This window comes from Labeo rohita, chromosome 9 (genome assembly GCF_022985175.1).
Source record: "Labeo rohita strain BAU-BD-2019 chromosome 9, IGBB_LRoh.1.0, whole genome shotgun sequence".
Lineage (NCBI taxonomy): Eukaryota > Metazoa > Chordata > Actinopteri > Cypriniformes > Cyprinidae > Labeo > Labeo rohita.
The window spans coordinates 42,125,443-42,138,055 of record NC_066877.1 but is presented as its reverse complement, the minus strand read 5'-3'; the positions used below and the strand labels follow the sequence as shown (position 1 = coordinate 42,138,055).

At 37.3% G+C, this 12,613-nt stretch overlaps 1 protein-coding gene across 2 annotated transcripts in view; it reads left to right on the top strand.

Annotated features, from left to right (window-relative positions):
* The window catches only part of LOC127171041 (growth hormone receptor), a 56,594-nt gene that overhangs the window by 32,161 nt on the left and 11,820 nt on the right, over nt 1-12,613 (top strand). For both annotated transcript variants that reach the window (XM_051119457.1, XM_051119456.1), the window contains exon 2: nt 4,678-4,775. In XM_051119457.1, coding sequence (XP_050975414.1) covers nt 4,678-4,775 — 98 coding nt within the window. The remainder of the gene's footprint in view (nt 1-4,677; nt 4,776-12,613) is intronic.

Genomic DNA, 12,613 nt, shown 5'->3' with positions numbered 1-12,613 from the left:
ATAGGATAACAGCCAGCAGAAATCAAATTAAATACTGTTCACGTTGGAGGCCTGGGTCAATCCTTGGGTTCGTGGTAGCCTAAACTCATGGCTACTTCACTCCTGGGAACAAAATAAAATAAATAAAAGGAATGAGCTCACCACACGTGTAATGCAATAGCAATAGCAATAGCGCTCTCTTTATCCAGATGCACAAATACGACTGCACTTTCAGTCTGTTTAGTCAACAAACGCATACAGTCTCTCATTCTCGTCCCGCGTAGCACTCGCGCTCGCGGCTAGCGGTAAACTCCAAATTGTCTGTAAATCACCCAATCTGAGCCATTAGTCAAAGCACTATCCAGCTGTGAAGTGTAATCCGATAGTTCGTAAGGACTAGTCACCCTAATCTATCAGATGTCACTTCAGAAATGTTATTCACATATCCCTGTATCTATTTCTCCATCTCTCTGCACGCTGCGTATTTCCATCCGGTCCATGTCATTCCTTTTCTTCTGCACTTTCACAATACGACCCGTGAGCCTATTTAACTTTAACTTAATGAAATAAAGTAAACATTTTACATGTCAAGTGACAAGAACAGAATTTTTTTTCCACTTACAGAATTGGAAAAAAATATACAAAATGAAAATAAATCAATTTAACAAATTGCTGACTTATGACTCATTTATTATATTACCCCATTTCCACTGGGTTACACATGGATTACTGATGCTCGTCTCCTCACACTCCACTTGTTTATAGAGTTTGCAGTGGCGGGGTCAAACTCTTTTACACAAACCAGATTCACTTACATTTACATGTATGTATTTAGCAGATGTTTACAAAGGGTAACTAACATACAAACAATACTAAAATAAATATAAAAACAAAATGAAAGAGTGGTTGATGCTGTCTTTGATTCCTCCCTTCTGTAAAAAGTTAATGAGGTATGTTTGTTTTAATTAGTTTATTTTTGTGATTTGAAGTGCAATATTAATTGAGTATGTTATACAAAATTGATAGAGTCATATAAAGTTGATCGTTTGTAATTTATTTGTTTGTTTTCAGTTCTTCTGTCGGGCGTTTAGTCCAGATATACACTGTAAAAAGTGAACCTGTGCAGTTGTTGCTTTAAGGAGGTATTTCTGTCTGATACTACCTATAATTCTAGTTTTGTTGTTATAACCTAGTTCAATCAAGATTAATTAACATAAAATGAGAGAATGTGATTTCAACTTCAAACTTGTGGAGATTGATTTAACTGGGCTCTTGATTCTTGAATACTTAACATCAGTTTCTCTCTGTTTGCTGCAACTGTGTATTTCTAGGGCACGTTAGAACTCTGATCGGATCTTGATTACTTATTAACCTAGTCATCACGTAATAGTCGGACTCACAGGTCATATCAGGAGTCTGATGTCTGAGAATGTCATGACAATCAGATATTATGATTTTTCTCTTTAATTATATAGGAAGTGTTTTGAGCTGTGTCAATTTTACCTAAGTGTAGAAGCCAGGTTACATTTGCTGACTATTATGCTTCAATAAAACTTGTTTTTTTTTTTCAGGTTGATTGAATTCAGTTATAATCAATAATCTTAGATGATTTATTTCATTTCAACAAAACCAGTTATTGTAGATGTTACCACATGAAGTACAAATTCTTGTTGAACCAACAAAATATTTTTTTCAGTGTACCCTGAAGTCTCGGTTGATTAACCGATTAACCATTCTTTAGTCACTAAATGGAACTGAAATGGCTCAAACCAAAAGAGACCTTTTCAGAACCAGTTGTTTCATATAGGCCAGGGATCCTCAAATCTGGCTCACCAGATCCACTTTTCTGCAGAGTTTAGCTCTAGCAAACATTGTCCGGTAAAGAGAGATCACACAGCAAAAAGCCCAGTGTTAAATTAACTGTCCTGGGAGTTTATTTGTCTCCACACTCAAGAGTGTTAAAAGTAACACTGAAGAGTGTCAAATTAACACTGAAGCAGAGTTAAAGTTAATGAGATGATTCGTGATTAATTAAGTGATGATTGGCCATTATTGAAGACACCTGATGTTAACAAGCAGAATCACCATAGGATCACAATTTCAATGCCACCATTATGGTGATCAGTGTTTGCATTAGTTGGTCTCTTGACACTTACATTTCTAACATTAGGTTTTGTTTGGCTGCTGTAACTGAGTTATTACAACCAGACAAGCCAAGAGCACAAATCATCAGGCGGTGATGATTATGTTTTAACATAATCATTGTTTGATCTGAATCTTTGAACTTCTGAGTCTGAGTCCAATCTCTGAGCTCTATTTCTTTTATTGAAAATATAACTTACAGATTACACTCTATGTGATTCCACAACAAAAGATCCTGTCTTTTTATATATAGTTGGAAGAATTTCTTATAACCTGTTGTGATTAAAAACATTCTGAAGAAGTCTTTTATTCAGGCGCAGACATCAAGAATCAGCGCATAAATCTCAACAGCGGTGACAAACGGCATATTCAGATAAACAGATCAACTCTGAATATCACAAAACAAGCTACTAAAAAGTCACATAAAAACAAAAACAAAAGAAAATAGCAAGAATAAAAGAAATTACAAAGACAATTCAGCTCATAATTTATTCATGCCGCAATGCATGATGGGAGCAATGGATGAGTTCTGATTGGCTACAACATGCTTTTTTGATGGTCACCGTTGTTGTGATTCTCACACTGATTCTTCATGTCTGTGTGTTAAGTATGTTTTCATCAAAATAAGTTTTAAAACCATTTGGCTGATTATAGATATTTAATTCTGGGCTTTTTGTTGTGCAGTCTCAAACTCTCACATTTACTGATACCAGTTGTTTTTACTGTAATACTGTGGTTTGGTTAACTAGTAATCGAATAAAAAATTTGTTTAAACTGGCCAGATAAAATCCAGTAGTCATTCACAAACTATTACCCATATTAGAAGGCATCCTGTAGATTCATGTCACACTAATATCAAATACAACCCCCATTCATTCATTCATTTAATTTTATTGTTCACTGCCACACTGTAAGAGAAAAGATATGTAGAAACTTGGATAAGAGACATTATCTCTCAGCGCGCTACGAAGACTCTAAATGTCTTAACCAAAGGTATATCTTTTCTAGGTGTGTTCCACAAACTATACCTTTAGAGTATATGTAATTTCTTTAGAGAAGTTAATCCAAATTGCAAAGTAAATCCTACACTGGATATTTTATATAATTTCTAAATGAGTGCGTGAATCTGCTACCTTATGCCCAAACGTATCATGCGTATTACTAACTGGCAGTTTGCCTTTACTGGGTAGTTAATTGTTAATTAATTATAAGTTTCAAGTAATTCATTCAATTACATTCGAAGCACATGATTATGAGCCAATACTGATTATGTAGTTGAGTTAGTAGTGTCAGCACTTGTCAGTAGAGTGACTGCTGTCAGTATTGGGTGCCTGTTATGCCGGTTTAATCCAGTAACAATAATGGTGGGTGGTAAATCTCGTCATTATATATATATATATATATTTTTTTTTTTCTTTGGCCATGTTTAGCATGAGAATCCAACTCTTTAACAGTATAAATAACTCAGAAGGCATGAAATAGCATTAGACACCCCCCCACCCCGTAATGTAATAAGTCACTTGACCTCTGATGTCATCTGTGTGTTATTTGCCGAGTTAACTAATAATCAAATATCAGTTTAGTTATTTCAGTCTGTTGTAGGAGATACAGTTTTTATGAAATCACACCAGTCGTTTAATGCTGCTTAATTTTTATAAAGGTCAAAATGATAATGGCCTCTTCTCTGACGTATAAGGAAGAGATGATCTTCATCATTAGCGAATGCATGTATTCTTCTTCTCAAGCTGAATGTGGTTTACAACAGAGTGTCTCCAACTGTTTCATAAATTCACCCTTTATAGTTTTAAAGTCATTATCATATGGGGATGTGAGATGTATATGAAAGCCATTCACTTCAGCAAGTTTGTGCACGTCCACTTTTTTGTTCGGATTTTTGAGCATTCATTTACTCACTTTTATTTCCTTGCAAACTTGTATGACTTTTTAGACAACCATACAGTCAATGAGGTTTAAAGTTGTTTGGTTCTTCAAAACATCTTCTGTTTTTCAAGTCATACAGGTTTCAAGGACATGTGGGCGAGTAAATGCTGACAGAACTGTCATTTCTGAGTGAACGATCCCTTTACAGTTCAGGCAAACAAATCCTCTGTTGAGAGCAATTAAATATTGAATTCATGGAGATTTTATGGTTTTATTAATTAGCTACGTTTTGGAGGTTAGAACAAATGTTCATGCTTAGCATGCTCCTTTCAACAATTTGGGTGCTTTGCGGAGAAAACATTATCAAAAGACAGTATGCTAAACTGAAGGGAGAATGCATCATCTTTGATTTCTGTTGTGTGATTTCACATCCATGATGATCATGACTGTGAATGACTGACTGTCCATCGGCCTCCATCAACAGATCATAGGTCTTTTAAACATTTATATGCCTCTGAAGTTGTGCATGTCTTAAAAGAGTTGACATTTGAAACAGCATCATGTTGACATTGCGCATTTTATTGATGTGTGCGCTTCACGTATGATCCTGTTCATTTACTGTCAGATCATGCAGTGAAGTGTGCGTATCTGCTGACACGCATGTTTGTGTTGCAGACGCGTGATGCTGTGCTTTCTGCTCCTGACACTCCACTGGACGACAAACACTGTAGCGCTGCAGTCATCCACGCGCGCTGCTGCCGTCCTGAAGGAAGGTAAGAGAAGGACGTGTGATTGCTGGCGATCAATAGTGCAAAATGTGAGTTACTTGCTTGTCAGAGTTGTGCACATCCTCTAAGAGTGACAGGAACATCAAGACCTGCCTTATGTTGTCTGTATCTCTTTTATTATCAGTGAAGTTAAATACATAAACAAATGAGTTAGTGCAGATTGTGCAAGGACACGAGGGAAAAATCTCATTCAAACCTGTGTCTCTACCTGTTGAGGAAATCCTACTATTAGGATATTATAAAAATCTTAGTTTTGCATCTTTTAATGATGTTTTAATAATAATATAAAATGTTTGTCTCTAAGAAATACAAATTTGACAGTAGCTTGAGTTAGGATGCGGATGTAGATTTATGTTTATTATCAAAATCAGTAATATCTGTGAAAACTGTAGCAACCTTATTTTTATATGGTTAAAATTTAATTACTCGACTGTTTGAGGTTTTTTTTTTAAATAACCACTGCTCTTCCATAGTATCATAGATCATATAATAACAGTTATAAACACAAATAATACCTCAACACCATGGTAAAAACGTAATATGGTTCCTAGGTATTTGTATGAAAAACAGCAGTATAAATACATTTAGTATAAATGCATAAATGAAATAGCTTAATTACAAAAAATACAGTAATTATATTCCATTACTCTTCCTTCAATACATTTAATACATGTCTACAGTAATAATATAACAAAATTCGATATGAATATCCACATTTCTAACACAATACCATGATGCAGTTAGTGCTAAATGATGGTGGGTTGTAGATTAAAAAGCCTTCTGACTGTATGGTTGCACACAGTGTTTCTCCTGATTGTCAGAGCTGTTTCATCTGGCTATGAACCCAGTCTTTTGTGCTCTTCACTGAATTCAAGCGCTTCACACCGGCGCTGTTTAGTGACCGAGACTCAACATCAGCGAGTGAACGCATCTGCTCTAGTAAGTGAACATAATGTCGTGCCACCGTTTGCACTTCGTTCCGAGCGGATGAACGGTCCGAGTGGCGCGCTTTGGCTAGCGCTCTTTTGTTCTGCCTTTTATCGACATTTTATCGAACTCTTGTTGTCATTTATCGAGAAAATTCACATTGCACGATAATTATCATTATCGATTTATCACCCAATGAGCCAAATCTGTGCAGTTACAGAACACCTACCACGTTATCCACCTCTGCACCAGCGTGTTCGCTGCAGTAGTCCTCCAGTGTGACCACATGATACTTAAACACAGTTGTAAAATTGACAGTTTTCCCATCACTTCAGAGTCAGTGCTGCAGTCTGGTTCAGAATATGTCTGTTTTAATGGGACCTTGGAGTCATTTATTCAGAAAATCAGCTGTGCATGTAAATGCAGTCAGTGAAGCAGAGCTGTTTGGTCAGAAATGCTGCTGTGATTGGTGTTTCAAACACCATTTTGGCTGACGTGGGTGTTTTCAGGCAGTGCGTCCCACTGTGGTCCTGCACTTCATCATTATGCTCTTGTGATCAGTCTGATGTGATGGTGTCAAGAGGAACTCGCTGTAGTCTGTAGTATCATGATAACTTTCAGAAAGGACTGTAAAGTCTTGATTAATGTAAATAGAACGTGCATAGGTTTGCTCTTGGCAGTTCAGATCTGATATGCAGATCTAGGCAGGTGGTGCTGGGGAGGCGGTGGGCTAATCTGATGACACTCATCGAATATGCCCTGATTATATTATCATTATTTTGTGAGTATGTGAACCCGACTGGCTGGGAACTTTGAAATTGAATGAAGCGATTAGAGTGCAGGTAGAGTTTCATATATTTAACTAAATGTTCATTACGTTCTCAAGACACACCCAGTTAATCAGGGAGCTGATTCTGCATGTCTCTCTCAGACTCGTGTGGGTTTTCTGCCATCAACTGCTGAATCATTCGCCATGTGTGTCCGGATTCCCTCTGGCAATCTTTTGTGTGGAAAACGACACAAACGTGTGACCTTGAATGACTTTACATCAGCTCTGATGCAAAGATACATGGCCTAAATCAACTTGTGGTCACACTTTATTTTAAGGTCCAGTTCTTACTATTAACAAACTGTTAACTATGGCTTTTGCCTTAATTAAACTCCTAATTTGCTGCTTATTAATAGACATGTAGGTGGTTGTTAAGTTCAGGTATTGTGTAGGATTAGGGATGTAGAATATGCTCATGCAGAATAGGTGCTTTATAAGTACTAATAGCCAATATGTTAATAATAGGCATTAGGTAATAGTGAGAATTGTTCCCTACTAGTACCCAAATAATTAATTACCCAATTAGTTAACATCTTTAGATGTTTAAAATATGATTTTAGTCATTCTTCACCAGTGTTGGGGACTAACTAGTTACATGAATGAACTCATTTAATTACAAAATAAATGTAACTGTAATCTGGTACAATTACGGAGAAAATGTGATTTCTTTACAAAATTGTATCGACTGCTCCAAATTATGAGACATCAATGTTTCATGAGTTTAGGACACATGCTTACTTGATAACTGTTTTGTTTCTTATTTGGGTTTATGTATATGCTTTATTTTTTAAGATTAACCTTTTTTTTTCCAAAGCGCAGTGCTGCCGGATTGGGTGGGTTGCCCACAAACTTGGCTTCTTTTCATCGGAGAATAACGCATTAAGCGGGCAGACAAAATTTGCAAAATTTACAGTCAGCTGCTTCGCTTTTATCTTTAGTCACGTTATTTTAATATGTTCGAGCTCGAGGTATCACAGTAAAGTAATGTGTAGTGCAGTCATCAACTCATTTTTCCTTACTGGTTCAGTTGAACAGAAACCTGTCAATCCATTTCTTTTATGTTGGTGAGATGTGATGAGTCCTGAGTGACGGGGTTTTGGCGCTATAAAGGAAAAGATTTTGAATGTGCAGCTATATATTCATTCATTCATTTTATTTAAGTGATTGCGATGGCAAAGTGTCCTAAATATAAGTTACACAATTAAGAGTTTAAGAGTGACTCAAATCTTACAACGTGGATTACACGTGGGAAGAGATGCATAGAAGACTTCTAAATATATTTGTAACTGAAATAAGAGAACAGTTGAATGATTTACTAAAAATCAAAACTGAATATGGGGACTATAAGCTGCATCAGAACATCTTATAAACCATCCAGACTACTCTGGTATTCTTGGCATTGACAGCTGCTGGACTTGGACAGTTTCGACTGTGCAAAGTTCTGCATTATGTTCTACAATGTGTACTTCATGAAATACGTGCTGTAGTTCTGTCTGAAGATAAAGTACAAGACGAAGGTAAGCGTAAGGTAAGCCTTTGGGCTGGAAATCTGATCTGGCAACACTGCCGAAGCATTGTTAGATGCCAGTGTTTCCTGTCATAGCTGTACAAAGATTTGATTTCAAAAACAGTATCATAGCTATTAAAAATGATCTCTTATGATTTTAAATCAATATTTAACCCCAGAACAATCTCACAGTAAAAAGAGGTGCTAAAGTCCGATTTTGTGGTGGCTGTGCTTTAAAATTGTTATTTTTTTAATAATCTTAACTCAAGTGATGACGCATTTTGAAAGTCTGTCGGTAATCAGTGTTGAGTACTACTGAAAGGTTAACCCTGCCTGGTTGAATTTAACATTTTAGTACAATTTTAAAAATATTCAGAAAAATTCAGAAAAGTGCTTCAACAGTAATCAACTCTAATCAGTTACATTAATGTAACTGAAATTGCTAAACTACTTAATACATATATTTTAAATAGGGTAACCTGTTAACCTTGTAAACTATTACATTTCCAAAGTAACCTTCCCAAAACTGTTGTTCACAAACCTGTTTACATTCATTTGTGTCTTTGTGTGAAAGAATTTGCTAGTATCACAAAAAATAAGTTGTGATCATGTTTCATGATGCTTGATCTGCTCTAGTTTTCAGTTTTCCTCAGGTTTATCTTTCATGTTTGACGTCAAAATGTGATGACAAGCTGTTGTAAGTAAATACAGCAGTTGGTAAACACGAAACCATTACACCAGTGTCCTTAAAGGAGAAGTTTACTTCCAAAACAAAGATTCACATATGTCTTTCTTTCTTCAGTCGTAAAGAAATTATGGTTTTTGAGGAAAACATTTCAGCATTTTTCTCCATATAATGGACTGATATGGTGCCCCGATTTTGAACTTCCAAAATGCAGTTTAAATGAGGCTTCAAACGATCACAAATGCGGTTGTAAACGATCCCAGCCGAGGAAGAAGGATCTTATCTAGTGAAACCATCGGTTATTTTCATAAACATAATACAATTTATATACTTTTTAATGTCAAACGCTCGTCTTGTCTTACTCTGCCAGGACTGTTTTTTTCTGGTTCATGACAGTTAGTGTATGTGGAAAAACTCCCATCTCATGTTCTCCCTCAACAAAATCGTCTTATATCGCTGTTGTTTGATCTTCTTTGCATGTTCACTTTGCAAAGACTGTGTCTGTGCTTCTGCAGCGATGTAGGATGATTTTGAAATGATTTTTTAAGTTGAGGGAGAAAATGCGTTCTTGAGTCAGAATACACGGAGTTCAGGGACAGAAAGACAAGACGAGCGTTTGACATTAAAAAGTATTTAAATTGTTTTTTTTTTTTTTAAGTAACAGATCGTTTTGCTAGATAAGACCCTTCTTCCTCGGCTGGGATCGTTTACAACAGTGGTTCCCAACCACGTTCCTGGAGTTCCCCCCAGCACTGCATGTTTTCCATGTCTCCTAAATCAAACACACCTGATTCAGATCATCGGCTCATTAGTCAAGACCTGAAATGGGTGTGTCAGACAAAGGAGAGATGGCACTACATGGAGAATAAACAGAAATGGAGGAGGAGATGGGGAGGTGGAGGGATGCCAGAAGAACTGTCGCTGAGATGGCGCAGTCGCTTATACAGGCTCGTAAAGATGATTGACAGGACCGAATGATTTGGCTCCTCCCGAACCTACGTTTGGAACTTATGTTACAACAACAGCTTGCCGTTTTGCCTTGGTTTGCTTGTCTTGTTTTCCATTGCAAATCTATGTAAATAAGCGCATTTACTTGAGAAGCCAAACGACATAGATCGCTGTTGGCCAAGGTGACACTGGCGACCATTACCGTTCTGTGTGTAGATGTATCAATGACATGCTTCAGTGTTAACCAACATCATACTGAAGTGATGCCAGAATTGAGTCTTGTCACAAACCAAGTGGTAACACCTTATTTTAAGGAGCAATTCTCACTATTAACTAGCATGCATATTACTAACATAAACCTACTCCATATTTAAATATAACAACTACCTTACCTTAACTATTAATAAGCCTCTAATTAGGTGTTTGTTTTTAGTTAATAGTGAATATGTGTTCCCTTTTCTAAAGTCAAATTAACCGTTAGAGTTTTGCTCAAACTTGTCTGGGGTTTTGAAGGTCGTGTGACGAAACGCAGCTTGATGCCAAACGCAGTTAACCGGTTGATGAATGCGTTCAGGTGAAGACGTGTCGTGGTATTTCTGCAGGTGTTGTTTGTGCTTTTCTGCTGCTTATGTGACATGAAGAGCTTGTATGAAATCGCAGGCTGATTCAGACGTGTTTGCCATCTGAAAGGTCCAAAGTTAATATATTTGTACATTTGGTTTTTTTTTTATATCGTTTTCAAATTTGCTATAAAATTCAGTTTCGTTTTTATTGGTTTTATTAATAATTTTGTTAGTTTTTGTTTAGTTTTTGTTTTGTAAACATGTTTATTTTGTTTTCAGTTTTAGTTTTTGTAAGTAAACTTAGCGAACATAATAATTAGTTTCATTTTAGTTTTTAATTTATTTAGACATTTTTGTTTTATTTCAGTCTCCGAATATTTTTTTAAAATCGTTTTCTTCTTAGTTTCAGTTTTCGTTTCTGAAAATAACCTTGGAAGGTCGCGAGGTCGTTTCATGTCGACTGGAGAGGGCTGAAGTGTGTCGAGACTGCAGTGTTTGTGTATGTGTGTGTCTCACTAATGCAGCTGTTTGAATGCTGTCAAACAGAAAGGTTCACTGATGAACGTTCATTAGATCAAGTCTCAGTCCTTCCTCTAGTGTGAGCGATCGCTGACTCGAGATCAGCGCTGGATGTGTAATCTGTGTCGCAAGTCTCCATTACTCGAGTTTGAGTCTAATTCTATGTGTGTGTGTGTGTGTGTGTGTGTGTGTGTGTGTGTGTATTCCACTTATATTCCAGCTAAATTATTTGGACCAAATGTCAATTTATTTATTTTTTGGTCCCCATGAGGAAACAAGCTTACAAATCATACAAAATGAAGTGTTTTCAGAATCCAAAATATCATAAAGTTTTTCATGAGGTGTAGATTTAGGGTTAAGAGGATAGAAAATACATTATGTACAGTAGAAAAACATATGGAATGAACCAATAAAACATGTGTGAGAGAGAGAGAGAGAGAGAGAGAGAGAGTGCGTGTGCATTGTGGTATATATGGTTTATACATAATCTCAACCAGACTGAAGGCACAGCGGAGAAACCTGCCTAACGGAGTGTTTTGTGTTGAGTTTTGCTTTCAACAGTGACGCTATATAATACGTGAGTCAGTGTCAGTCGACGAGCCCACGTTGGATCTGATTAGCACGTTTAATTCAGCGTGTCAGAACAGTACAGATATGTGAATCAAATGAAGGCAGGTGAGTAACTCTATTGGAGTTTAATGTTCAGACAGGACACTTGAATGTGACTGTCAATCAAGCTCACATTCAGCTCTCTTCCACCCATTATCTAGTAAATATCTAGTAAAGGGGACTCACGTCACCAATGACATTGTGATTTTTGGGTCATACGTCACTCAAGGTGTGGTTATGGGAATATCAGATGACCAATTCCCACCTCACTCAGTTCAGGGCACCAGCAAAGGGCTGTTAGTTTGGCAAAATGGAAGCGCTTCTCATAGGCTCGTCAAACTTGAGATTCCCAAACTGGAGGGAGTTGGTCAACTGATTTATCTGAAAGATTGGTGGGAATTCAGATAGCACGTATAGCCTTAGTTCATCAACACAAAGAAGACCCAGTTGTAATAAGATTAATGAAATCTATTACAATAGAAATACAGTGGTTAGTAATGATCTGGTAGAATTAACAATAAATAAGTGCTTATTTATCTCTGAACAAACAATATAGCTATCATTTGTAATGCTGACCCCAAGTAAATGTTATCTAAACAGGTTAGAAAACATAGGCTGCAGGTATAAACTAAGCCAAGGTCTTTAGGAAAGAGGTTTGGTAAGTTTATAGTTACGTTCCACTCGGTGGGTGATGTGTCTGGCGGCAGAGACGTCTTCCACTGGTGATGCAGATCGCGTGCAGCGGGGAGGGCGCAGAGTTGCGTTCCAGTAGCCGTCGATGCGCTGACCTGGAGAATGCTGCACTTCTGTTGTGCTAAGTTGGGTCTGTTGAGTCCTTAGGGCATGGACCGGGCAGCTGGGTCAGATGGGTCTTCGTGGCTGCGTCGTCGAGGAGCCGTGTGTTTCAGACGGTGTCTGCCAATGCGGAGGTCCTTTGTGGCAAGACTCAGACGAGGTCCGTCACTGCTGGGTTCTTTGCAACTGATGGGCAGCCAAATGCAATACGTAAGGTTTACTCAAGAGCCGAGCTGAACCTTAGCTTTCCTCCTCAGGCCAGAAAATTAGACCTCAAGGTGTCCAATAATAGGTATGAATGCATCTGGATAGATCTTTGTGGCCCTTCTTTGTTTTGGCTACTGCTGTTGCATCTAGTGTTGTGAAGGAATTTTTATGGCAGTCATTTCCTAAACCTTAGGATTGTGTGTGATGGTGAGGGTTGAAAGAGACCCAAATCTC